This window comes from Drosophila busckii, chromosome 2L (assembly GCF_011750605.1).
Source record: "Drosophila busckii strain San Diego stock center, stock number 13000-0081.31 chromosome 2L, ASM1175060v1, whole genome shotgun sequence".
Taxonomy (NCBI): domain Eukaryota; kingdom Metazoa; phylum Arthropoda; class Insecta; order Diptera; family Drosophilidae; genus Drosophila; species Drosophila busckii.
In genome coordinates this window covers 18,572,340-18,598,777 of record NC_046604.1, presented here as the reverse complement: position 1 = coordinate 18,598,777, position 26,438 = coordinate 18,572,340, and the positions used below count along the sequence as shown (strand labels likewise).

Sequence of the window (26,438 nt, the reverse complement as noted above, 5' to 3'; positions counted from 1 at the left end):
TCTTAACTGTTGATCGATCGTAAAATAACAAAACGATCTGCGCACAAAATAAAATACCAAATAAATTAATAGCCCATGCTCCAGCTCCAGCTCCAGCATTGAACTTGCGGATCCTGTTTAAGCGTCAAATGCGAAACGTGCCATGTTGCAGGGTCTCGAGACTCCAAATGGGGCAGGGGCAGGGGCAGCTTGTGTATATAATTTCCACATATAAGGGCTTGCTAATAAGCAGCTACAAAGCGCTTCTGGCTGCTTCTGGTCATTGAGCAAATGTTGCTGCTGCTGCTCGTGGTTGTTGCTGTTGAAATACATTTTAATTTGCGCTCACCAACACACACACACACACACACAGAGTTTGAGAGGCCGCAGCTCAATTGTATTTCTGCGCTCAATTTAGTTGTACAGATTTTGACCTGTTTAACCTCAAAGCCAAACCAACAGCAGCAGCAGCAGCAGCAGCAGCAACCATTGAGCGCGGGGTTACAAGCGAAGACAACAATTTGAATTCTAAATTGAACAGCATTTTGTGCTACCTATGCCCGGGAGCAGTCCACACAGCCTCACGGCTCGCGCAAACGTGGGCCGGCCGACCTGCTGCCAAGTCAGCAACAGTTGCTGTAGTTGTTGTTGCTGCTGCTGCTGTCGCGGCAGCGGCAATTGCGCCCAACTACCTACTCATTGTAATTCTTCATGTCTGGCAAGCGACTCCAGTGCGACCTGATTGCCAACAGCAGCAGCAACTGTTGTTGCTGTGGCCCATCAACAACCTTTGCTTGTCTGCTGCTGTTGCTGGCCGGTTGCTCGATTCACTGCCCACCTAAAAAGTTGACTTGTTTGGCTACACTCCACTTGTGTCTTCAAGTCCAAGTCTAAGTTTGATTTTGGTTAGCTCCAAGTACGAGTATTTAATGATTTTCGTATTTCTTGCCTTTCATTCTTTTTATTGTTGCTGCTGCTGCTCTGGCTGCTGCTGGGGCAAGGCAACAATTACGCTTAATTCCAAACATCCTCTGGACTGAGTGCGGTGACTGCGGTTTGATCTTGTTACGCATTGTGGCAGCTTTAGGTGGGGCACAGTTGCAACCAAATGTGTTTGCCTTTGATTTGCGCTTTGATTGATTTCAGCACACGACCAAACAATGAGCTCGACTTTTGGGGCTATAAAAGCTTTTAGTGAATTACTTAAGCGCCGTCGCTCTAAACTTTTACAATAATCCATAGAGTAGTTGTCATAAATATAAAATATATAGTTCTATTCGTTGCTGCGGGCGTTACGTGTTTACAGTGGGCCATAAAAGTCAAACCAACATAGGCAAATAGTAAGAGTCAATAAATTCTTTAAGCTTCATTCAACTTTACTGACTATAAATTCATTCAAGCTTTAAGTTTAAGCGCTTTTTGCGCCAAAACGCCCATGGTGCAATCAATGTACCAGCATCATATTATAACTTAAGGTCAAAATATTAGCAAATTTTTTGTGACCCGCCGAGCCAACGAAAACAAAAGACTTGCAGCACTTTGCTGCACTCTCGACAGTCTCGAGACTTGACTCGCCGTTAATTTTCTTTGGTAGTTCGACTGCTGCTGCGGCACATAATCAGTTTATTTTGCTTGCAACAACAAAGGGGCAGCAGCAACGGCAGCAAAAGTGCCCCGGGTTACACGCCAAAGATACAATTTTAGATTATATGCCCAACTGCGCGCATGCGCATAATAATAATGCATGCAACAAGCTGTAGCAGCAAAAACTTCACAGGGGCGCAGCAGCAGCAGCAGGGGGCGAAGGGAGCGGCGGAGACGAAGACGAGTAGCCAATTGGCAAGAGGCTTGCGCTTCAGTCTGAGCTCTCTGGCTACAAGAAAGGCGTGCAAGTGGCTATAATCATCATCAGCTTTGATAACACACCACAAGACGTTGGGACGAGAGCGAGCGACGTTCATGTCGACCTGCCTGCCTGCCTGCCTGCCTGGCTGGCCTGGCAACCTGGACCCCGGACCCAAGCAGAGACCTGGGGGAGCTCTCGCAACTGAGCTCTGATCTTTGGCTGCTTGGCATTTGACTCTCAACGCTGTGACGAGGGCTTTGTTTTTACTTAAGACTTCTTCAATATACTCTAAGCAATTGTTGCTTGAATTGCTAATAATATATAGTAAATAAATTAAATATGTAAGCATAAATATATATTAATAAACATATAAAGCAAAATATTCTATACATTTATTTATTAAAGCAATTTAAGCTTAGCAGAAGTGCAAGCTGTTGAAGTCTTTTGTTAATGTTTTAAGCAATTTTATGAATTGTAGCACTAAAGTTAATTAATTCTAATATATGCTATATATATTTTTTATATTTTCTACTAAAGTTAAATAATTCTATTATATGCTTAATATTTTGTATATTTTCTATTCTTCATTCATTGTAAAATTTCTTAAATAAATGCAATGCAATTAAACAAAAAGCGTCTGCTGACTTTTCTTTTATGTTTTTGGGTATTTCACTTATATTTATTTGCAGTGTATTCAAACTTCGTTTAGCTGCTGCTGGCAACTGCCTTCCGTTTTAAGCTTTGCTTATTTTTTTGTTGCTTCCAGTCATGCGCCGCTGCTGCTGCTGCTGCTGCGTCCGGGGTCTCAATGTCTTGAGCTGGCTGCCTGGCTTAGTTTTTTATGCAGCAGCAGCAGCAGCGTTTGTCGCTGGCAGCGGCTGTCAGTTAATGGCAGTCACTGTTGCTGTTGTTGCTGTTGCTGCACCGTGGCCACCTCTTAACCTCTTCGCTGCTGTAACCTTCTGCACCAGCAGGCTTTGACTCTTAAAGTTCGACTGCGCGTTTGACTTTAGACGTGGACAGCAGCTTTGTATTTTTCATTTACTTCGTTGTTTTTTAGCCTGTGGCGTTGGCTGTGGCTGCTCGATAGCAATCATTTGGCTTTCGTGCTGTGATTTTTGCCCCAAACTTGCCAAAGTTTTCAATGTAGGTGATTGTTCTAACTGCAGTTGCTGCCGCTGTGGCAAGCAGCAACTGCAACACAGGCACACAACATCATCAAACAGACGACATCATTATCGTGCAACAATATCACAAGAAAAAAGAGCCAAAGAAATTGCTTGTCGTTGGCAGTTTGTAGGCGGCCCCCAGCAACAGCAGCAGCAGCAACCGAAGCAGCAGCAACCAAAGCGGCAGCAGCAGCATTGGACGCTTCGCCAATATATTGAAATATGGCGGTAAGCGGGCAATTTAAATGTTCGCCCGCCGCTCTCCACACCCGCTAAGCGCGCACGGAATGTGGTTTTAAGTAATTCATGGATTAATGGCTAGCATATTGCTCTGGCTCTCTAGCCTCAGACTGCGCCTCAGACTGAGTGAATGGTCGATCGCTTGTCGTGTCTGCCGCTGCTGCTGCTGCTGAAGTTGCTTTTGGTCGTGGCAAGAGTAGGAGTTGCATGTTTAGCACGTGCCTCTCAAGTTACTGCTGCTGTTGTTGTTGTTGCTGCTGCTGCTGTTGTTGTCTCGTGTGCGGTAGTTTTGTTGTTGTTGATAATGCGTTGACCGCCAACGCCGCAAACTACACAAAGATCGTTACGTTTATAATCATTAGTCGATCTCTGATGCGGCATCTAGCTCCCCCCTCCCACCACCCACTTATTGCTTTGAGGCATTGGAAAGTTCAGCGCGCGTAGTGGAAGGTGCAAAAGCACCGTTAAGCTCTTGGACTTGGTCAAGGCAGCAGCGCCCAGCGGCCAGGCTGAGGCCATAACACTTAGAGTGCAATTTGATTGGGGAAAGGTCTACCCCAACTACTACTACTACTATATGCATAATAAAAATAAAATATTCATATTTTATCGTTTGCCAATTTTTCGTAAAGTCACGTTAAATCAAATTACACTTGAAACGCGCCGCCCGACTTTGGTATACACTTGGCCAAGCAATAAGCAAGAAATTAAATGAATTGAGAAAATTCTTAGCAAACTACAAAGTATAAAAAATTATTTTGTTATAGCTGCAATTGAATTTTAGGCGAGTTAGCTTATAAAAATTGCATTAATAATAAATATATCAAACAATTTTACGCTTTAAATAAATATCGAGTAGAGTTGGGCAAAACATTTTTAAAAAGTATTATAGAGTATTTACCAAATAAATTGATTCCCAGCTTTGTTTTGAAATTAATTATAATGCTGCTGAAAAATGTTAATAAGCTTTTCGAACATAAATGATATTGCTGCTGGCCAAACGAACATAAAATATTATTTGGAAAACACAAAAAAGTATTTAAAAGTGATTTTTAACTTTCCCGCTTTAAAAGGTATTTATCATAATTAGTTTGCAGCTTAAACTTTCAATGGTGGATTGAAGAAAAAACTGAAAACTACACTTGTTGTCAAGTCATTTCCCGCAACTGCAACAGCAACAGCAACAGCAGCAGCAGCAGCAGCAACAGCAGCCGGCTAATGTTTAAGCCATAATCAGGCAATAGACACTCGACTCTTGTATGAATTACAACTCGCATCAAATTACATTTTAATGCAACTTTCCAAATAATAAGAAAAGAAACAAATAAAATAAATAAAAGTTCAAGCTGCAGCTGCGACAGTTATAGCCAAGGATAGTCCTGGCTTAAGTTAAAGTAACGAGTTGACTAAGCGATAAAAAATCAAACTTTAATACGAATTAAGATAAACAAATAATTTGAGATACAGACACAGACACAGAGATAGCCATTGGCCATGAGCGGCAAACGAGTCGAGTTGCGAGTCGCGTCGAGTTGGCTAAGACCTCTGGGCCCAAGCTCAAGTGACAAGTGCGCCTTATGCAGGCGCTTGACATTTCTATAAAAATGATGACGTTGCCAAAGCGCATGCAAAGTTGTTGCTGTTGTTGTTGCTGTTGCAATATTTATGTTTATTTTTATAATGCTGAAATATGAAACGACGCGCCTAATAATAGGGTCGACTTTGAAATGCATACGCAGCGGGGAGGGGCGGCAATGCAAACTGCAACGCGGGGGCGTTAAAACTAGAGCTAAAGCCTAAACACACTCGCGTGTGTGTGTGTCTGTGTGTGTGTGTGTGTTGGCTGCTTGACATTTATGTGAACCCAAGCAACAATAACACGTTGCTGTTGTTGCTGTTGTTGCCACGTCTGGCAGAACGTTCGACTCTTGAAGTCCGTAGCACGTTACCGTGGGCTAAAAAAAAAGCTTGCCCATGTTTTTCTCTCTTTCATATTATTCGTTGGCTTCGAGTTCGAGTTGGAGTCATGAATCTTTTGACGCCTACGTGTACTTTTGGCATTTGGCATGTCAAATACAATAAGTACTTACGACCGACACTGGCAACACGGCTAAGTACTTGGCCAAAACAGCAACAGCAACAGTCGGAGCAACAGCCACAGCATCTCGCCTAAGATGGCGATACCAGCCAAGACAAACAAGTCAAGCAAATAGTTCAAACTCAACTTGTTGCTGTTGTTGCTGCTGTTGTTGTTGCTGTTGTTGCTGTTGTTCGTAGTGGGGACAAACGTGTGGAAAATCGTTAGACACAGTTCCGTGTTGGCTGCTACTTTTGCTTATATTTTTGACAGCTTTGTTTGCAGCTTAGACAACATTACTGAATGTCATCCGTACGAAGTAGAAACTATATACACGCCATAGCATATAGTTGACCATTTAAGGTCAGCAGCAAGTTCAAAGCCTAAGCTTGGTAATTGAGAAATTGTTGGCAGAGAGATGAGAAGAGAGAAAAGGCGTTAGACTCGAAATAGAAATTATAGCAGCTTTATATAATAAAATGGAATTGCAGCATAATATTTATTACAAGTTGTTTATAAATTAATTTATCTATAATAAAGCCTTGGCTGCAATCTTTATTGACTTAAGTTTAAACTTAACACATTAAGCGTTGAGTTTTCATATTTAATTCAACATCAAAAGCAAGCAACACTTAAAGTTTTCGATTTTATAATTTAAATGATTCTAAGAGTATAACATTATATTAATATAATGAAAACAATTGTTAAACTCTTATATTCATTTAAATTATAAATATATTATATATAAATAATATTAATATTAAGTTAAGTTAAATTTTTGTATGCAACATTTGTTGCCATCAATTAAGACTTAGCTTTGATGCTTTAAACTTTGATGCTATGATTCAGTTAAGCTTTTAATTCAACACTTTCTGCCATTAGTATATATATTTGAAGCCTCACATATTAAGTATTGATGTCAATTGTGATGAAATAGTTTAAAGAATATATTTGAAGCCTTTTGCTGAAGCATTTGTTGTAATCAGTTTATATTATAAGTCCAAGCAACTGAAGCATTCATATTATAAATTAATTTAAAATCAAATGCATCTCTGGCTGCAGTCTATGGAATTGCAGCTCACAGCCTCTGCAAGTGAAGTCTCTAACAAGCCTCCAACTATCTGCATTACGAGATTCGATCAAATGGTAACATTTTTTCGGAAATCATCTTCATTAATGGCGCAACCTGCTGCATGGCACCAGCCCCAGCCCCAGCGCTTGGCTTGGCTCACTTAAGCAAATGCATAATTCAAGCCGACATCTACACACGCACACACACACACAAATTGCTGGCAATTTAATAAAAAAAGAACAAGAACTGAAATTCCTAAAAGCGCTTTTGATAGAGAGTTCTGCAGCTGCTGCTCGGCTGATCACGCATAGAAATTATTATTGTGCCTTAATATAGCCATAAATCTGTGCATTTTAAATGCAGCAGAGTCAAGCAGAAGAAGAAGAAGAGATCATGTATGGGCAGAGATATAGGCAGCATCCTGCTGGCAGGAAGGGTCCCGAGTTTAGGGCGCAGCACTTTGCCTATAGCTTCATCTGCATTTTGACCAGCGACAGCGACTGCGACTGCGACTGTGGCGATAATAAACCGTCGCCGAGCCACCCATGCGTGGTCTCCAGCTGCAGCTGCATCTCGCTCTAGCCTGAGTCTGGGCTATATCAATAACACTTGCCAGTTGTAGCGCTGGCCTGCAACATGATGCGACAAGCGTTGAGGCAGAGCCAGAGCCAGAGAGAGAGACATGGACAATGTCACTGAACCAGTTCTCAATGTCTTCATATTGTGGAGCCAGCCAGGCCAGGCCAGGCCAACCTCTGCACTAAATATTTACAACCTCCGCAATATCTCAAAATGCCAGAGACAAGCAGCGACAAAGTTTCTAACGTGCGCCACACACCAGCGAGAGAGAGAAAGAAAGAGAGAGGGGCAGGGGCTTGCAACTTGACTTGCAACTGGACGGGCCAAGTGTCGTTGTGGCCATAAATTCAATTGAATATTACGCCAATTGGCTTTTTGTCTATCTGGGAGCAGCAAAACTAAAAATGGGGCGTAGTCGTCGTCGCTAGGGAATTGCAAACTGGTTCAGTCTATCAGTTCGACTGTCTGTCCGACTGTCTCACTGTCTGCTAAGCCGCTTTGGGCCAGTTAATTAGGCGACATTTGGCATCGACTGTTGTTGGCTGCATGTCTTGTGGCTAATATGCATCAAAATGTGTCAACACCTCGGGCCAAATCTCATGTTAATTGTTAACGCTATCTTTATTTTAAACCAGAGCACAAGACTCGCGACTCGAGAGTCGTAGCAGCTGCAGTGAGTCTTGGCCATGTTTTCACCTCCATTAACGCGTAGAGCAGGATCTGGTATCGACAACTCGAGCGCTCGCTCGTTGCTCTGCCCGCTTTTAATGATGCCTGACGTTGACCGATCGTCGACCGCAAGCGGCTGACCGATCAAAAGTCGTTCAACTTGCCGGAACTGGTCGTAAAAGATCAGCAACACGACTATGTGGAGCAGCAGCCAGTCCAGGCCAGGCCAGGCCAACTCTGCGCTGCAGCCAATTCAAGTTAGTTAGGCTAGGCTCAAGTTGGAGTTGGCCGCATTTGTGGCTCGCGTGGCAGCGCAATATTAATGGCCGCCAATGGAGTTCAGATGCCGCATGCCCAAGCTCAAACGCAAGTTCAAGCCAACGCCAATGCTAGTTAATCTTGTGGCAGGAAGCCAGCAACAGCAACAGCAACCAGCGCAGGCAGACGCATGACTAAAATAAGTGCGAATGGCTTTTGGGTAAATGAACTTTGACAGTAATGGAGCTGAAAATAAATGGCAAATGCCAAAGCGAAAGAGAGAAAACGCTTTGATCTTTAGACTAACTTTAATACAAACTGCTCTAATTAGTAGCTCAAGTAGATGGCTGGGCGATCTCTATTTGCTATCTTATCACTCCAACGCTTATGCTTATGATAAGACTTCACATAAGAGTCAACAACAGTCGCTTTAGTTGGTGTGGGTTGCTACTGAGCGCGCTCGTGCCATAAACATTAATTAGAGCCCGAGTTGCAGGCAATTTGAGGCAATTTGCAAGTGGCACAAAATCGAAGCTTAATCAACTTAAGTGAGTGAGCGAGAGAGAGCGACACTTACCTGTACGTACTCGGCGCATATATCAATTCCACCCACAAAGGCGCAAACATCGTCCACAGACCAGGAATTAACCTCCTCGCTCTGCGCCTGACACTGACGCACTGTGCCCGCTGGCGATGCTGCAGCTGCGTTGGCGTTGCCAATGCCTTGCCCTTCCGTTGTCTCTTGCCCAGCTGCGGACTGTGGCTCTCTAAGTGGCGGGGATGCTGCTGCAGCGTTGGCTATTGCTGTTGTGCCTGTGGCTGTTTGGCTGCCACGACGACGTGTTGTTGCTGTAGCTTCAGTTGTTGCTGTTGCTGTTGTGTTTGGTTCCAGCTTTAAGCGCTTGGCTGCTGGCGGCTGTGAGCTCAAGTCTAGCGGAGCTGCTGCTGCTGCTGTCGTTGCAGCCACGTTGGGCGCCACAGCTGCCTCCGCACTGGCAGAACGTGGACTAGACTGGCGTGAGGCGTGATGCGATTGTTGCTGCTGCTGCTGCTGCTGCTGCAGTTGCACCGAATAGATTAAAGCGGGTGTAACAAATTGTGCCGCCTGCTGCAGCGCTGCATTTAAACTGGGACGTGGCATGCCCGTGGAGCTGCCACTGGGCGATGAGGCATTCGAATTGCTGCGCTGACGCTGCTGCTGACTCGACTGCGACTGCGACTGCGTTTGCTTGCCGCGCAGTATTTGCTGTATCTCGGCATCTTTGGCAGCACGCGCCTGCAACGAGAACGAAGCGAAAAGTAAAGTTAAGAAAGGTTTGAGCTGCACTTGGGTGGTCGCTTGACTGGGCGGCGGACTTACCAACGTTAGCAGCGCCTGCGTGCTGCTCATGTCCATTAGCGGCGGAAAAATTGCCGGCAAAAAGTTGCTCATGAATGGCGAGACGCTTGCGGCTGCTACCACCGCCGCCATTTGGCTTTTGGCTTGCTCCGCGCTTCCAGTTGCTGCACCTGCTCCGCCAACGCCAGCTGCAGCGCTGGACAAGCTCACAGTTGTCTCCTTGGGCAGCGCTGCTGTAGCTGCTGCTTGTGTTAGCTTCTTGCTCGCCGCATTGCTGGCGGCGCTGCTGCTGCTGTTGCTGCTCGCATTGAACTTGCGCTCCGCGTTGCCAGCTGTGGGCGTTGAGCTGCTGCTAGTTGCTCCAGCGACGCCGCCGCCTCCGCCGTTGCCAGCAGCAGTGCCAGTGCTGCTGCTGCCGCTGCTGTCATAATGCGAATTGCGACGTGTGGCGTTGTGACTGCAAATGGAATGAGAGAAGTTTATTAAATAAATTATTAATAAATAATATAAAATCAGTATAAATGTAAACAGTTTATAAATTAAGAAATGCATAGAATTTCTAGCTTAACTTTCTTGCATATAAAACAATCTTCAGTTGCTTTGAGCTACAGTCTCTACTCATGGCTCGCATTTAATTTGTGTTGCAGTTGGCAGCATCGATTTTTGCTCATAGCTGCTACAAAAATCAACCGATTTTGAAAAGTTTTACACTTTTGTGCGCTTATTGCTGCTACAAACAAACTTGCAACATTGCATTTCGGAATTTAAAGCTTTTTAAATTTGTTTCGCATTGTTGAAATTTAATCATCGCACTTTTTGCCAAACTATCAAAAATTCTAACTTTGCCAAATTTAAATGCAGTTTTGTTCTAATGCATCTAACGAGTCTAAACCATAAAAATCGGACAAGAATACGCCAAGTTATAGCTACTGAAAGTTTGAAATTTCTTAGAATTTGTTTTGATTGCGAACTATTTTGCTTAGAGCTGCGCCCTGCATATAAAAAGTGATTGACTCTCATATACAAATTTAATTTAATCTATTACACTTGTTAATTACTGTTTGGGACTAACATTTAATACAAGCCTAGTGTTGATAGAAGCTTTAGCTATGCTTAGCTGCAAGAATTTCCTAATTTTTGTACATTCTATGCTTAAACAGAGACTATAGGCTATAGTATTTGGCTTAAAGTAATCTCGCGACTTACTCATTGGGATGCACATTATTGTATTTGGCCGCCAAGCAGCGCATTATGTCCGAATAGTTGCGCGTGGTGAAATCCTGTGCATTTGCTGCCACTCCGCTGGCTGTGGCAGTTGCACTTGCTGCTGCTGCTGCTGTTGAACTGTTGTTGGCTGCATTGTTGCTGCTGCTGTTGTTGTTGCTGCTGCTGCTGTTGTTGCTGTTGCGTTGAATGCTGTTCAACAGATTCGTAGACAAATTGTGCAGCGGCATGTGCGGAGTTTGCTGCTGGCCGCCGCTGGGCGGGCTCAGGCGCTGTTGCTGCTGCTGCTGTGGCGTCTGATTGGGTGAGATGCCACCGCGATACGCTGTGGCCGTTGAGGAGGGTGTGGCGCTGCGAGATCTGCAAGCAAACAAAGCATAAACAAATGAGGCTGACATCATATGAACTATGAATATATATAAATTATGCTGCTATAAGTTAGCATTAGTATTTAATTAAATGAGCAGTCGCACAATTGGCTTAAGTGTCAACTTTTGACATGCTAATGAGCCATGAAGCTTCCGTGAGAAGATCGACCAAGCCAACCGACTCCCGATCAGCGATCAGCGCAACGTGTTGACGTTTGATATTTAGTTACGTTAGCCAATTGGCGTTGCCATTGCCTGTGGCTTTAATGCGATTACGTCCCCTCCAGGCGGCAGTCGCGACAACGGCAACAAGTTGAATTATGGCCGGACAAAGCTGACATGGGAAAAAGCCTATGAATATTCCAGGAAGTGCAAACAAATATACAAAACCTCCGAAGCACGTTGACACTTGAAGCTTTTTTTAATTTAAACAGGCATCAATTGAAATTGCGTCAAAATAAAATATGAGCATCAAAAGTAAACAAAACTCGGAGCGTTGCACGTGCTGCAGTTATCGATAAACAGTCACAAAACATATCGAGCTTGTGCGATTAACAGCTGTAGCTAATTTCAAATTAACTGCAAGTTTCAAATATTCTAAATTCAATTTAATTTATATTAAATTTCATGATTTATTAAAACATTTTTCCCAGCATAGTAAATCAACTGAAATTGATTTTGCTCATTTAGTTCGTAGCTCGCATATGCAGGAAGTTTGCTTAAACAATTTACCAAAGGAAATGAAACAACTTTTGTTGCAACACACACACACACACACACACACAGATACGTAGGCAGCAAGTGCTGTGTATCATTTGTAACAAGCCTACTAACGTGGCCATAACTCAAACATGCCACCAACATGGGGAGCCTCGCAAACTGCGCCCAGCCCCAAGACCAGCCCCAATTCTTAGACTTCTAGCGCAATCCAAGGCTAATAATCAGCAAGCGGCGCAGTGGCAAGTACCAAGTTGCAAGTGCCAAGAGGAGGACTAGCCGTTGCTGCTGTTGTTGTTGTTGTTGCAAGCACGAGTTGCACGTCGTCGGTCATTTCGTGTTGCTTTTGTGCTGCTGCTTCGGTGGCTGTTTGCAAATTTATATATAAAAGCCAAACAGTTGCTGCTGTTGTTGTTGTTGTTGCTGCTGTTGTTGCTGCTGCTGCCTTTTTACAGCCATTGATTTATCGTGATCTGTTTGGCTGTCGATTTTATGTTGCCTGCTGCACTACAACAAACGCTACAACTTTTTTTTCGGTTGCTTTTTTTTGTTGTTTAACTTTGTAGTATGTTTGGCTTTGCTTTTTGTTTTTTTGTGCAACATTAAACAAAACAAAAAATTTTGTTGATTATTGCAAATTGCTTTGGCAATTGGTAGCAGCTACTTAGTTGTGTTGCTTGTTTGTTTCTTAGGCTTGTTCTTGGCAATTGTTCAAATTGTTTATGGTGCGATTATGTGTCGCTCCCCCTCCCCCACTCCCTGTTCAGATGTGTGTGCTTGTATCTAACGGTGCTGATCTATGGCATGGCTAATTGGCTTTATTATGCGGTCACTTGATTAGGGCGTGGCTCATATGCAAATGGTGTCCATTGTTACGCCCACACGGACTAAAATAAATTGCAACAACAATATGAGAAATCTTAAATGGCCGTCACATCAGCATAAAACAGCAATCAAAAATGTTTTAGCCAAAAGAACACAACATGTTAAAGATAAAAATAGTTTGCTCAGCTATATTTGATTCACATTCGATTTGAATAAAGAAAGCGCCGAAGCGCTGAACTTGACTGAACTCGCGCAGTCTAAGATTTAAGTATATGGCTGATATATGTTAATCTTGAGTTTATTTCAGGCTCACATTTCGCAGACGCGTTGAGCGACTTGAACTTGACGCGCTGCTTCAAAGAGCTTTAAGTGATTTGCTCGCTCCGCTCAAGCGCCAAGTGCAGCTCGCAGTTTGTTTATAGAAAATTGGAAGGTTAAGTGCGCGCTTAAGTTGTCTATATAATAAATATAGCTGGCTACAAATTTATAGAAAATAAAAAGCGTAATACAACAAACTAAACTTGTGATGTATAAAAGTAAATAAAATAAAGAAACATTTAATTAAATTATTAGCAGCAAATATAAAATAAATTCTCTATAAATTGTTAGCTCAACAGCTGCTCGGCTTAATGAAAAATTATATATTAATAAACATATTGGCATTTATTTTTCGTTAATTGACTTGCCGCAGCCAATTAATAATAAACAAAGCGCCCCAGCGACAGTTGCCACTGACGTCGCTCGCTTATTCCATAATTCATAAGCCGTTGATTCGAGCTCACGATATCGAACGATGCGATACGCTTTGCTCGATCGCCGAGACCACCCAGGCCAGGCTAAGAAATCAAGTTAAGCAACGTAACCTTAGAGCAAGAACAAGCTCTGGGCCTAATCTCAATGTAAAGCAAACAAAAGCAAATGGCATATGCTTAAGGCATTGACAACTGTCTGTCTGTCCGTCCGTCTGTCGTGATCTTTGTCGACTAAGTGGAGTTTTGGGCGCACACCTCAGGTGTGCCGAACGTGTCTCATTAATATTAATAAGCCAAGCGGCCCAACCAAAGCCGCGCTTAGGCCACAAATGTAGCCACAAGAGATCTGTGACTAAAGTTTTGCTATTTTTTAAGTTTCTATTGTGATAAATTGTTTGTTAATGTTAATACCTGCGGGGACTTTTAACACCATTAATTTAGTTGTGCGTATTAATTGCTGCCGTCTGTATTAATTCTTACATTTTTTTTTCTCTTTCATTTCTGCTGTGGGCTGTGCCTTTTATTAATTTGATTTATCAACTTTTCGGCGTTTTTCTTGCTTGCGTTTTGTGTTTTCGGTTCTGTCTTTAGCCGTTTTGATTAATTTGCTAGCCAAACAGTCCACACAGTAGCTCAATTCGCTATCGATGCGTATTAATAAATTTTTTTTGGCTGCCACTAATTTGTTGAAATGCTAATTAAGCTGTCAGTTTAGGCGTAAGCTTGAGAGCTAGTTAGCATTTACTAAATTGTTCGTAGACGTTTCAGATTTTAGTACCTTAAATTGATTTAAAAAAATTACAGAACACAATGAGCGGCAATACGGAGCAGCAAAGAGCGGCGAACACGCCCGTGCCCACTTCCATTTTGAGAGTGAGCGGCAGCTACCGCAGCGCGCACCTGACCAATCATCCGTCCATTACCATAACGCTGCCCACGGATACGGCGACGGACACTCAAGCGCCAGCCAGCGATGCCAGTGGCGTTGCCACCGAGGAGCGTCACCAGCGGCGCGAGCACTTCGAGCGACTGCGTCGGGAGCATTATCACAATATGTTCTGCACTGTGAATGGCTCAAGGCGGCCAACGGCTGTGGGCGCCGCCGCTGCGGGCAGCTGCTCCGGCGGTTGCTCCAAGCAGCAGCAGCGCAAATCTTAGCGTTGAACTTGAACTTGAACTTGAACTCATTAATTGCTTGTTTTGGTTATAACTTGGTTTGAATTATAAATAAATGTTACAAAAATATTCATATCTTCATATTTATTTATGTCTTTAGTTCGTTTAAATAAAATCTTTAACGCTTTTAAGCTTTGAATTAGGTAAAAGGGTTTGGGTTTTCGCTCTTGATTTTGTTTATAAATATATAAATATATATTAGGCATTTTTATTTATATATCTCAGCTTAAAGTAACAACGGATAAGCCTTAAATAAATTCACTTTGGATAATGCTTTGCTGCTAATAAATCCTTTATGCTCTTGGTTTGAATAAATGTTACTAATATGCTATATACTTTTATTTATATATGTGATTAACTGAGTACTCAATAGGCCTAATCAATTGCTTAAGCTCAGCTTAAATAAATTACTTATCGCTTATGTAAGTCTTAAAGTTCTTTATGCTCAGCGACTTGATTTGAATTACAAATAAATATTTAGCTGAGTTCGGTTTAATTAATATTTAATTTAATTGTATAAATATTATTTAGTTTAAATTCACTCACCTAGCAAATGCTGTATTAACGTTCACCTCTCCATTGTTATTGTTGCTGTTGCTGCTGTTGCAATTGCTGCCAGGACTAAGTCGTTCGCGCTTCACATTGCTGCTGCTTAGGCTCAGCAACTGTTGCTGCTGCTGCTGCTGATTGCTATTGCTGCTGCTGCTGTTACTGCTATTGCTATTGTTGTTGTTGCTAAATGTAGCACTGTTGTTGTTGTTATTGTTGTTGTTGTTGTGCAAACTTGACATAGCCGTGGACTCCAGCAGCGCATCCTTGAGCGAGTCGATTTGGGCGCCCGTCATATGCAGCGGCGACAGCTTCTCATGCTTCACCTTTTCGAAATACAAAGCTGCGTAGGCGGCAGCAGCAGCGGCTGTGGATGAGGCTGCTGCCAGCGCTGCTGATGCCGAATTGGAGGAGAAGGAGGTAGGTGAGCTGGAGCTGTTGCTGGCAGTTGCGGGTGTTGCTGCCGCGCTGCTGCCAGTGGCTGTTGCTGCTGCTGTTGCTGTGTTGGCTGCTGCTGCTGCTGTTGCTGTGTTGGCTGCGCTGCTCGCGTCGCATAGCTTCTTGGCTTGGCTATCCATGGATCCGTAGCCGCTCAACAGCAGCGAGCGCTCACTCAACATTTTGGCTGTGTTGCTGATGTGCAATTGCTGCTGCTGCTGCTGTAGCTGGCGCAAGTCACTGGCCAAGCGTTCGAGATGCTTGCGCTTGGTGGCCGCCGCCGCGGGCAACGAATTGAACTGCTGCTCCTGCTCGGCGTTGTGTGGATTAAGTGGCGTTGCCGTTGTCGCCTTCGCAGGCTTCTGCTGCAATATGTCGGTGGGTGTGTTACCTGCAACCAAAAGACAAAAAAGTAAAACATAAAAATGCGTTCAAGATTAGCTGGACTCACTCGAGGGGGGGAGCTGCGTGCGCTAAGCGCGTCAAAAGTTTACTAAACTTACAGCAAACGCTCGACGACGGCGACGGCGACGACGACGACGACGATTGACAAAGTCGACGCGGTGTCGTATCGCGAGTCGCATGCAAATCGGCCAAAGGTTAAAATAACTTATAATATGTTAACAAAACCGTTGACCTGCAATGTTGAACCCCTAAGCTCATTATCGAGGTGAGCGCTGAGGTGCAAAACGCCCGACGACAACAATAAAATGACGACGCACTAACAACAACAACAGCAACAACAACAGTGAGCAATAAAACATTTGTCATAGATACGTTACGATATGAACAGACAGTTCTATATATTTTAAGAAATTACATTAGTGTTAGCAACAATTGCTGATGATCTAATAACAATTTGATCGAAACTTTTTGGCAATGTGAAGAGTAAAGATTTTTGAAGTTCAATTGCTGTTTCAATTTATTTGTTTGGCAAGCTTTGATAAATATTTTATTATATCAAATATATCAAATCTAAAATGTTAGCCTTTATCTTTAGAAAAATTGTGGCATAAATATTATATTTGTGTTATTTCTTGCAACTTTTATAAGCCAAAGAATTTCAAAGAATTTTTTTCAAAGTTTCTTAACAAATTAATAAATTTCTACATATTTATTGCTAATTTTTAGCAATGCCACAAGGGAATGCATATGCCGCAGCTGCGCTACACACACACACTCACGCACACACACAGACCGCAATGGCATACATTGAACTTTATGGTGCGGTTAAAGCTTCCGCTGCCGCCTCAGCGCCTTAAATTGTTTATTTACATAGGCACAAACATTTATTTACTTTTCACTTTTGACGCATATAAATAATTTAATTGTAATTTAACTGGCTCCACAGAGAAACAATAAAAATAAACAAATAATTCATAGGCGTATAATAAACAAACATGTGTCATTGCATTCGGTGCAATGTTTCGCGCTCAAGCGTTGACCTTTGGCTTGGCCTCGCCTCCCCTCCCCGAAAGGTGTAAATTAATAGCAAACTAGACACACACATAAATAATTAAATGATATAATTTACTAGCGAGCGAGCTGCACAACAATTTGTAGTTATGTTTATTTTCAACTGTGCACCCCTGGAGATTGCAGACGTATCAAATTTCACACACACAATTTTATAAATATTATAGAAAGAGAAAACAAAACTAAAAAAAGTATAAAAAAAAATGCGCGCTTGGTTATCATAAAATTGAGTTTATCATTAGTTAGCACAGAAATTAAGTTGTGTTGATTTGCGCCTAAGAATGTCATAAAAAAAAAGTGGCACAGTGGCTGCAAATAGTAAGCGCAAGAGTTCAAAAATATGTATGGGTGCAGCAAGTTTAAAGAGGCGCAAGAATTGGGGGGCTACAATTAGTTAAACTAAGTCGTACAATATTTTATTAAATAAAGTAATTGTTAATGAAATAATATTGAATAAAAATTAAATTTATTTTTTATTGTAGCCTGGAATTAAATTCTATGGTGATCAATTGATATAGCCAGATATAAAAATTCAGGATATAAAAATAATGAAATTTATTTATTTATTTATTTTAATTGTTGCCTAGAATTAAATTCTATAGTACAATTGATATAGCCAGAGCAACTAAGGCCTTCAGGATATACAAATAATGAAATAATTGATATCGATATCATAAAATAAATTATTCTTTATATTTTCTGATGTTTAACAATTGAGAAATTTAAGTTCAAGATTGTTATAGTTTGGCACTACCTGCAATTTATTTAAACTTCAACGTAGCATAAGCTACATATTTGCTTAAGTTTGAAACTTGTGTATAAATTTTCAATTTATATTGTAGCTTTGAGCTTTATTTTATTGCAGTTAACAATTGGTTTGAGCCCAGTGTGCGCTACGTCAGCTACGAAGTTCATCATGGCTTGTGGTTTGGACTGCTGATTGGCATCTCTGTGGTGCCAATGCTGGTGCTAAGTGCCGAATGTCGAATGCTGCCAGCAGAGACAGAGACAGCTATAGAGAGAGAGAGAGAGAAAGAGGGAGAAAGAGAGCGGGAAGCGCATGCAGCGCTTAGAAGACTTTAGACGCGACATACTGTTGACTTTGCTGCTATTTTATGTATAGACACACACACACACACACACACACACATATTTGTAGCTGTGTGTGTGAGTGTGACAGGCCGCATGTTGGGTCGACAAGTGTCAATAGTACTAATAGACGAGCTATAGAGCAAGCGGCAGAACTAGGGGCTAGGCTGAGACTGCGACTGCGACGGCGACTGCGACTGCGACTGAGGCTTGGCTTGAAGCTTGAGCCAGAGTCTGGGCACGTTCGACAAGTTCTGGGTACCAAACAAATTACAACGGTAAAGTTCATTGCCATTTGCCTGATGTGACGCGCTCTTTGCTGTTTGGGGCACGGCAACGCCCCTCGCGCCCCTTCCCCCACAGCTCAGCTAACCAAACAGCACGTTGGCAAACACAGCTGCCGACCTGGCTGGCTGGCTGACTGTCGCTCTTGACGTCTTGCTGCTTGTCATGTGACAATTTTTCATAGCCTACGACTAAATCGAGCCACTCACATTTCAACCTTAAGTCAGAGCCTGTAATTTGATTTCGATTTGATAAATTGATTTGATAGCACAGCTGCTGCAAGTCTAGGCCACGAGTTCGTCTATATATTACATATATATATATAGACTTGTACTGAGTTATTTCCACAGCTAATGCTTATCAGCTTTTGACCTCATTTAAAAACCAAATAAAAACGCAACGCTCGAGAGCAAACAGTGCCCCGTACAAAGCCAAAGCGATTTATGCGAACTTTGAGACGCGTCGCATTTACTTGAAGTGAACGCTTATCGCGCTCTCTATGACAAAAACGGGGTAGAGGTGAACTCAGCGACTGAGAGAGCGAATGAGAGCGACTGAGAGAGAGATAAACATATAGACTTCTCAACTTCAACTCAACTCAACTATCAGGCAACTGCATCAGTTTCAGTCGCTAGTATGACTCGCATATTGTTTTCTTATATTTCTTCTGTGATTTTATTTGTATCTCAAGTGTTCGCTTGGGGTTTTGGCTGCTTCTCTGCTGCGCTGCTTATCGCCCTCTGACTTTGTTTGTCCAACTGCCAGCCCAAGTTGAACTACGTGCATAGCAAGTTAATAAGTAGACCATATAAGGCTGTAGCTCTGTTTATTGCTCTGCCTGCTCTTTTTAAGGTTATTCGTATACACTTGAAAAAAATATCAGCTGACAGCTTGATAACAATATATAAAACTAAAGCTAACTACTATTGATTTAAATGCAATTTAAATCTAAATTAAAATTAGTATTTATTTATTATATTATTTTAATTTATTTTTAATTTTAATTTTGTTTCTTAGCGTATTTTCCATTCGTTGCTTGCTGCTTCAAAATTCTTTGGCTGCTTGTTTTTCTTTTTCGGTCACATTTTTTATATTTTTCTGTAAATCATGTCGCATTTATTAGATCATCAAGGTGTTAAAGATTGTGTACCCATACACTAACACACACACACACACACACACACACACACACAAGCTTATGTGCGTACATGAGCAGCGCGTTTCACTGATAATATTTTGATTTCGAATTTTGACTTTTGCCTTTTGTCTGCTGCCCTTTTGCTGTTTGTTGTTATTTCATTTGTTGTTGCTCTCTTTGTTTGCTTTGGTACAAGTGCGTTGGTGAAAGTAATTCAAAGTTCATTAGTGTGATTTTGTTAGCCCTGCCAATAATAAATAAATAATTAAGCGACGCTCAAGTCTCATATTTTATCTGTGGAGGGCTATCAAATAATGTTTGTTTGATATATGAAGTTGATATCGTATAATGCCAACAAACAGTGTCATTAAAACCAAAATGGGTTTATCTTTATGCTGATAATGGAGCATGGAATGCAAATTGTAGCTGGGGAAGTTAACAAATCAAAAACAAAGAGCAGTGAGAACTAAAACAAAAAAAGTTCAATTGGCAACAAATATAACAAATAAAATTGAGTTACAAATTAGTAATTATTATAATTTAATTGCAAACAATTTAGTTGAGAAAGTATTTAAAATAAAGAAGCTATAAAATTAGAATAGCAATTTTATTTGGCTCATATTAATTTATTGTTATTATGCGTATTAAAATGATAAACGAATTGAAATCTTTATTTAATATTTAATTAATTAATTTAGTATTTAAAATAACATTTTGTAATAGAAAAAGAAGCTATAAAATTAGAATAGCAATTTTATTTGGCTCATAATTATTTATTGTTATTATGCGGCAAAGAATTTCAAATATTTATGCAGTTAAATGCATTTTATTATTATTTCTGCTAATTACAAATTGTTGCTTAGCAGTTTGAGCCGTTAGCTTGGTAATTAGTTAGTCAAGAGATATATAGAAAAGATAGTTATATGTTCAGGGGGGGATCATGCTCATGAGCTCACACTTGAGCTAACTTTTGGCCCAGTCATAAGCAAACTAATTGCAGGCAGTATGAAAGCAGTTGGTTAATAAGCACAAATGGTCTGTTTAGCAGTGAGTGCAATACACAGCAAGAGTGAGGAGGGGGTGGGTGGGGGGCGTTGGGGTGGCAGGTGATGTGCGGTTGAGTGATAAAACACAAACGATATGCAATTAAATTTGCAGCATAATCCAAACATGGCTAAGCAGCAAGCAAAGCGCGCGCGCGTGCGCCAAAAAGAAAGAGATAGCAACAATGGGAGGTGAAGAGGGGAGTGTAAACTTATGTGGGCATAGCGCACACGCGAATATGCAGCCAAGCAGCAACATTAGACATGCAACTGCAAACTGCAGCGCAAGTTGCAACAAACAGCAAAAATCAACGAATCTCTTAAATTTATGAACCTGAACCTGGAGGCCAAAAAGCAGCAGCAGCAGCAGCAGCAAAAGAAAAGCAACTGTTGCAACTGTGGCAGCATTGAGTGGCAAGCAGCAGGCCGCAAGTAAAAATCAAATTAAAACCAGAGCAAAGCAAGCACGAAAATTTCTAAGGAAATTTTCACCCCGTATACGTATGTGGTTGGCTGTGTGGCATGCAACACAAGCACAAGCACAAGCAATGGGCAACACTTTGCGGCTTTGGCCCGGTGGAATGACCAAAGCGCATTAAGGCAGCCAAGCGGCCAACCAAGCAACAGTCAAGTTAAGAAAAAAAAAAAACAAAGAGAGAGAGAGAGAGAAGAAAAAAACCTGTGCTAATTATTATTTAGTGCAGTTTGAGGCAAGCAACAGTGGCAGCCTCAAGAGTCACTCTAGACTTAGCGCTCTGCCAAGGCAATCTGCACCAATTTAACCAAATAAGGCGCTTTTAGCGGCCAAATGCATGCGGCATGCAACAGCAGCGAGCAGCGAGCGTTGCAACAACGCCAAGTGAAATCTGCAACAAGTTGAAAGGCCTCACACTCAGTCTATGTGTGTGTGCGTGTGTGTGTGTGTTGCACCTGTTTTACAGGAATTCAGAATTCAACGTCTGTCGTCGTCGATAATAAACTTTAATGCTAATAGGAGTTGTACATCATCCGCAATGGACCAAAAAGCCAAACCCCAGCCCCAGCCCCTGCCCCAGCCCATAGACAATCAAAGTCAAGCGGCAAGAGCGAGCGAGTGCGCCACAAATTCCATTAAAGCAATTATGCTGCTGCAAGCTCCAAAGATCTTAGTGAAGCGCATTGGCGCGTAATTAGAATTTTTGATTAAGCAAAAGGCGAGAGCGTCGCCAGCTCCAGTTCCAGTTCCAGTTCCAGTTTGTCCAGTTCAAATGGCACTAGGTGTTAATAATTTATGAATGCGTTTGCTTCATTTTTAGTTGCTGCACTGATTTCAATTTGAATTTAAACTGACAAGCGACCGTTAACCGGAGCTGTCAACATACAAAATGAAAATTTAATTTCTTTCACTCATTTTTATAAACAAGTAATTGCGCTTTTATTTGTGGCTTGACTAAATTAAAACACAAATGCCGCCCACTAGTTGAAAATTCATTTATCTAGCGCACAGCAGGTGGCAAAGTCCACACTACGATATACACTTTGCACACAAATAAATATTTCATTACTGAATTGCTTACATTTAAATCAAACTTAGTTTTTAATGCTTTATAATCCATTTTTAGTTTGCAAAAGTAATCCTTATATTTATATTGAGTTTTATGCTTTACTTTATTTTATTTAAAATGTTTTTTATAGAATTTTAGTCTACAAATTTGCTGCACAAAATTCTAAAAAATTTAAAACTGCAGCTCGCTTTTGATTTTCATTGCTTAACTTTAATAACTTTTCAGCTTAATCCTGCGCTCAATTCTTTAATTGTTGCTGCTGCTTTGACAAACAATTTGCATGCTTTAATTAATTGCCTAATATTATTTGTTTGCTGTAGATAAATGTCAAGCAATTTGATAAACTAAAAGAAAATAAATGAAATTAAAAAACAATTTGTCAAGAGTGGCGCTGATAGGCGCAAAGCAAATGCGTAGGGAAGGGGCGGGGCGGGGCTGACGTAGCCAAAATCAAAATAGAAAACCAGCTGGGCAAACTGGCTGCTGCCACATGTTGCGCCGCGACTGGTGGCACAGCTTGGCGTCTTGGCCAAGTTGCGCGCGGCTGTGGCGTAAAAAATCAAGTGCAGATTAATTAAATTCGATAATTAAATGAATGTAGCGAAAAGGCAGCAGCGATCGTGTCTGAGTCGAGTCTGTTGCACATTGAGGGTGCCGCTTGCCGCTTGCCACTTGCCGCATGTGTCTCTAATGCATTTGTGTGATTTGGGCGCAGCGAATTAATGCGCAGCGCTCTATAAATTTGTCAGCAATTAAATGAGTGAGGCCGAGTCCTGGCTCTTAACTCTTGCAACACACACACTCGACTCGTGTCCATATATCAGGCAATGGGATAAAAGCCACAAACTCTGAACTTTATAGACTGAGCCAAAATGGCCGCAGCTAATTTCTAATTCCGCATGCAGCTGCCAAACGCTTGATTGATATCCAGCGATAAAGAAAGCAGCAAACCCAAGTCGAGTCCAAGTCGAAGTCATGTGGCAAAAATCGTTGCATGTTGCACATAAATTCTATTGAGTTCAAGTTGCTGCTGCCACTGCCGCTGACTCGAAATTTATGGCCCAAACGAGCAGCGGCACTTGCTGTGGCGTTTTTGTTTTTTGTGGCTTTTGGGGCGTGCGCTGTGCTGTTAACAACTTGTGAGCGAGTGTGGCTTGTTAATGTTGCAAAAGCAGTGCACCTATCAATCAATGCGGTGGCAACATAAAATTCAGCTAAGAATGCGCTTTAGTGACTTTCGGTGCGCTTCAAAGTCTCGCAGCCCAGTGGGGAATTCGAAAGTTTAGAGCGCCATAAAATTTAGTTCGAATTCGAAGTTTGCACTAGGCGTATGCGTAATATATAAAATATATAGACTGGAGCATACAAAGTAAACGCAAGTTCAAGCGGTTCAGAACCTTTGAGCGCCGCCAACTTATCGCAACAGCAACAGTTGCTGAGTGGCCTGCAATATATAAAAAGTATTATCAATACGCCAAGTAGTGCACTTAAAAAAAAAACTACAGCTGACCCTTTCTATATATATAGCAATATTATGTGACTTTATTTCGCTATTAATCGCATTTATAAACAAACAATTGAAACAACAAATGCAAACAATACGCAAACGCGCGATGTCGCGACTGATTATATAAAATAAATATCTTTGACTTGAACTTTTGCTGTTATTGACTGTTCCCATTTCAAAAACACACACAAGCAAACAAGCACACACATGCATATATAATATATGTGTGTGCATATTTGTGAGCAAAAAAGTCAAAGCAGCAACGCCGCGTACAAAATTCAACAGCAGCAGCAACAACAGCCACTCGGGCTACATATAGTACACAGATCAGCTAACAACAACAACAATAAAAACAACAACACATGTATACACAAACGTCAAAAAAGTCAACTGCGCCGCTGCCATTTGATAAGAGGCCACAAGTGTAAATATAGACGACAACACCAAAAGCAAAAGCAAAAGCAAAAGCAACAACAACAACAGCTATGTCCACGACCGTTGACTGCCCTCAAGTCAAACGTGTGGGCTGCGCTCTTCAACAAGCGCGCGCTCTCGCTCTCTTTGACTAAAGAGCGCAGCGTCAAGCGCGCGCGCTCTCTTTGATTTAAATGTGTGCGCAATGCGCTTCGTGCACAGATTTCGTTTGCGCATTGATTGATGCCGAAGTTTGTGCCTTTGTGCTCGTTTTTTTTTTTGTCTGTTTTATGCAGTTCAGCTGAGTTCATTTTAGGCATATTTTGTGTGTGTGTGTGTGGGTGGCTTAACAATAGCCACAGCTTATAAGCTTATTTTGTAAAGATTTTTTCAATGCGCGCACGTTTTAACGCTTTGCAATTAAATACTTTAAATACGCAAATTATTAACAATTTTCACGCAAGTGACAAAAGATAAACGCCATAATTTATGCAACATAAATGGCCCATAATGATGCCACAACAACAACAGCAACTTGCCTTATTTTTTTTATTAAAAACGAGTTGGTTACAATGCGTTTAAATGACGCGTACCCCAAGCAATTTAACAGCTATATTTGCATAATAACAGCGCGTGACAACAACAATGAGGAAATCAACAGAACTTCAAGGAATCAGCGTCAAACAAATCGAAGCAATTCAATTCCAATTGCCAACGCAGTGTGGGCGTAAAGTTAGTTACACATAAATTGCAGCTGAGGCGCTCCAATGACGGATTGACAAATCACCGACCCAAGACCCAAGCAAGAGAAATGTTCGCTCTTTGCTTTGCTTTTCCCTCTTTTCCTTTTCGTTGACAAATTTATGACAGACTTTTGTCTCTGCGCCCATTTTGTGGCACGTGAAGACGCGCCAATGTTTATGGCTCTGGCCAAGGTAATAATTTGCCAACAATTTCTCAAACGATGCACTGCGCCTTGCCAGATCATTGAGCGAGCATCATCATCATCATCATCATCATCATCATCATTGAGGAGTTGCAATCATAATGATGATAATTTGCATTTTAAATGCAACACAGCGACAGCCACACAGCGAAAAGAGAATGCGGCACGTGAAGTTCCACACAAAGTCCAAGCTGCAGCACAGTGGGGCAAGCTATGCACAAACTTTAATACAAAATTATGTTCACAGCTCGTAGCATGTAATGAAAATGAAAATTTGTTAGTAATTTAGCAACTTTTTCATACCTATGCTTACCAATTTCAATTGAGCTGGCTACACTGTGCGCAAAGTCCAAGTCGATGGCATCTTTAGGCCATTTGAATACCGAATAGTGAATACGTATACGACTGGCTTAAAGTACTTGCAGCTAAGGCGCAGCTGAGAGGGGAATTGGGGGTGCTGCTCAAACTCAAGTCTCAACTGCAAGGAGTCGCCTTATTTGGCTTTGAGCCCAAAACTTTGTTGCTCTGCCTCGCTCTCGCACTACAAATTTGTCACACGAAATTGGTGTTTGTGACAAATCGCAAGAGAGAGACAGCGATAGAGAGCGAGACAGCTGCGCGATAGAGTCTGGAACTGCTTGGCTATGCAAGTGACAAGTGATTGAACTATTACACTTCGCTTATATGGACGACCATTTGTTGTTGTTGTGGGGATAATAAATGTTTATGCACTGCTCATATGCATTTTTGTACAGTTAACTTTTTCGCAGTCAGGCCAAAAATGCACTTCGAATTGCATAAATTGGCGAAAAGTCAGTCGCGCTGACAGGCGAAGTGGGAATTCGTTTATAATTCGAGCTCAGTTTATTGCAGATCTGGGCATATCTATGAGTAAGATCGGTTAGAGATAAATATGCAAGTGAACTCGTATATAGCTTAAGTATGCTATGAAGCAAAGATCGGGCATTGCGATCAAGATAAACTGCAAATCGTATAAAATAAATGAGCAATAATCATAGCAAACTTACTGACGATCGATGATCGCTAGTCTAAGTTAAGAGATCAACGCATATATCTTCGAATGATATAAATTTTTAGTACAAATTTTAGCAATAAGTCATAGCAAACTTACTGCCTGATCGCTAATCTAAGTAAAGAGATCGGCATTTGCTTTATTTAACAAGAGATTCAACGCATATATCTTGGAACGATCGCTAAATTTTTAGTTCTGCTGCAAATCGTATAAAAGCAAACTTGACTGCATTGATCGCTAGCTTAAGTTTGCTATATCTTCCAACGATCGTTTAAGCGCCAAGCTAAATTTTTAGTTCTGCTGCAAATCAAATAAAGAAATGATCGCTAGCTTAAGTATGCTATATCTTTGAACGATCGTTTGAGCGCAAGCTAAATTTTTAGTTCGCTAGCTTAAGTATGCTATAAAGCTATATAAGCAGATCAGCTAATTCAAGCGAATTGTTGACACAAACTTTGCTGCTGCTGATCTTTCAACTGATCGTCAGTGTTGCGTTACTTTATTTTTTTTAATTATTTGTTTGTTAGTTTTGCGATAGGCGCAGCAACAATCAGATCCGCACTTATCTAACAGATAAGCCCAAGAGCTGCCTGCTGACGAATACACTTTGTTGCCCCAACGATCGCAATCAGTTAACCACAAAAATTCAGCCAACTAATTGAGACATTAACTTGGTCTCGAGCTGA

At 41.5% G+C, this 26,438-nt stretch overlaps 1 protein-coding gene across 1 annotated transcript in view; it reads right to left on the bottom strand.

Annotated features, from left to right (window-relative positions):
- The window catches only part of LOC108607924 (homeobox protein 5), a 49,091-nt gene that overhangs the window by 6,488 nt on the left and 16,165 nt on the right, over positions 1 to 26,438 (bottom strand). The window contains exons 3-6 of the mRNA XM_033294957.1: positions 14,837 to 15,668; positions 10,435 to 10,812; positions 9,250 to 9,685; positions 8,467 to 9,165 (exon numbers count right to left, since the gene is read on the bottom strand). Of these exons, the coding sequence (XP_033150848.1) occupies positions 8,467 to 9,165; positions 9,250 to 9,685; positions 10,435 to 10,812; positions 14,837 to 15,668 (2,345 nt within the window). The remainder of the gene's footprint in view (positions 1 to 8,466; positions 9,166 to 9,249; positions 9,686 to 10,434; positions 10,813 to 14,836; positions 15,669 to 26,438) is intronic.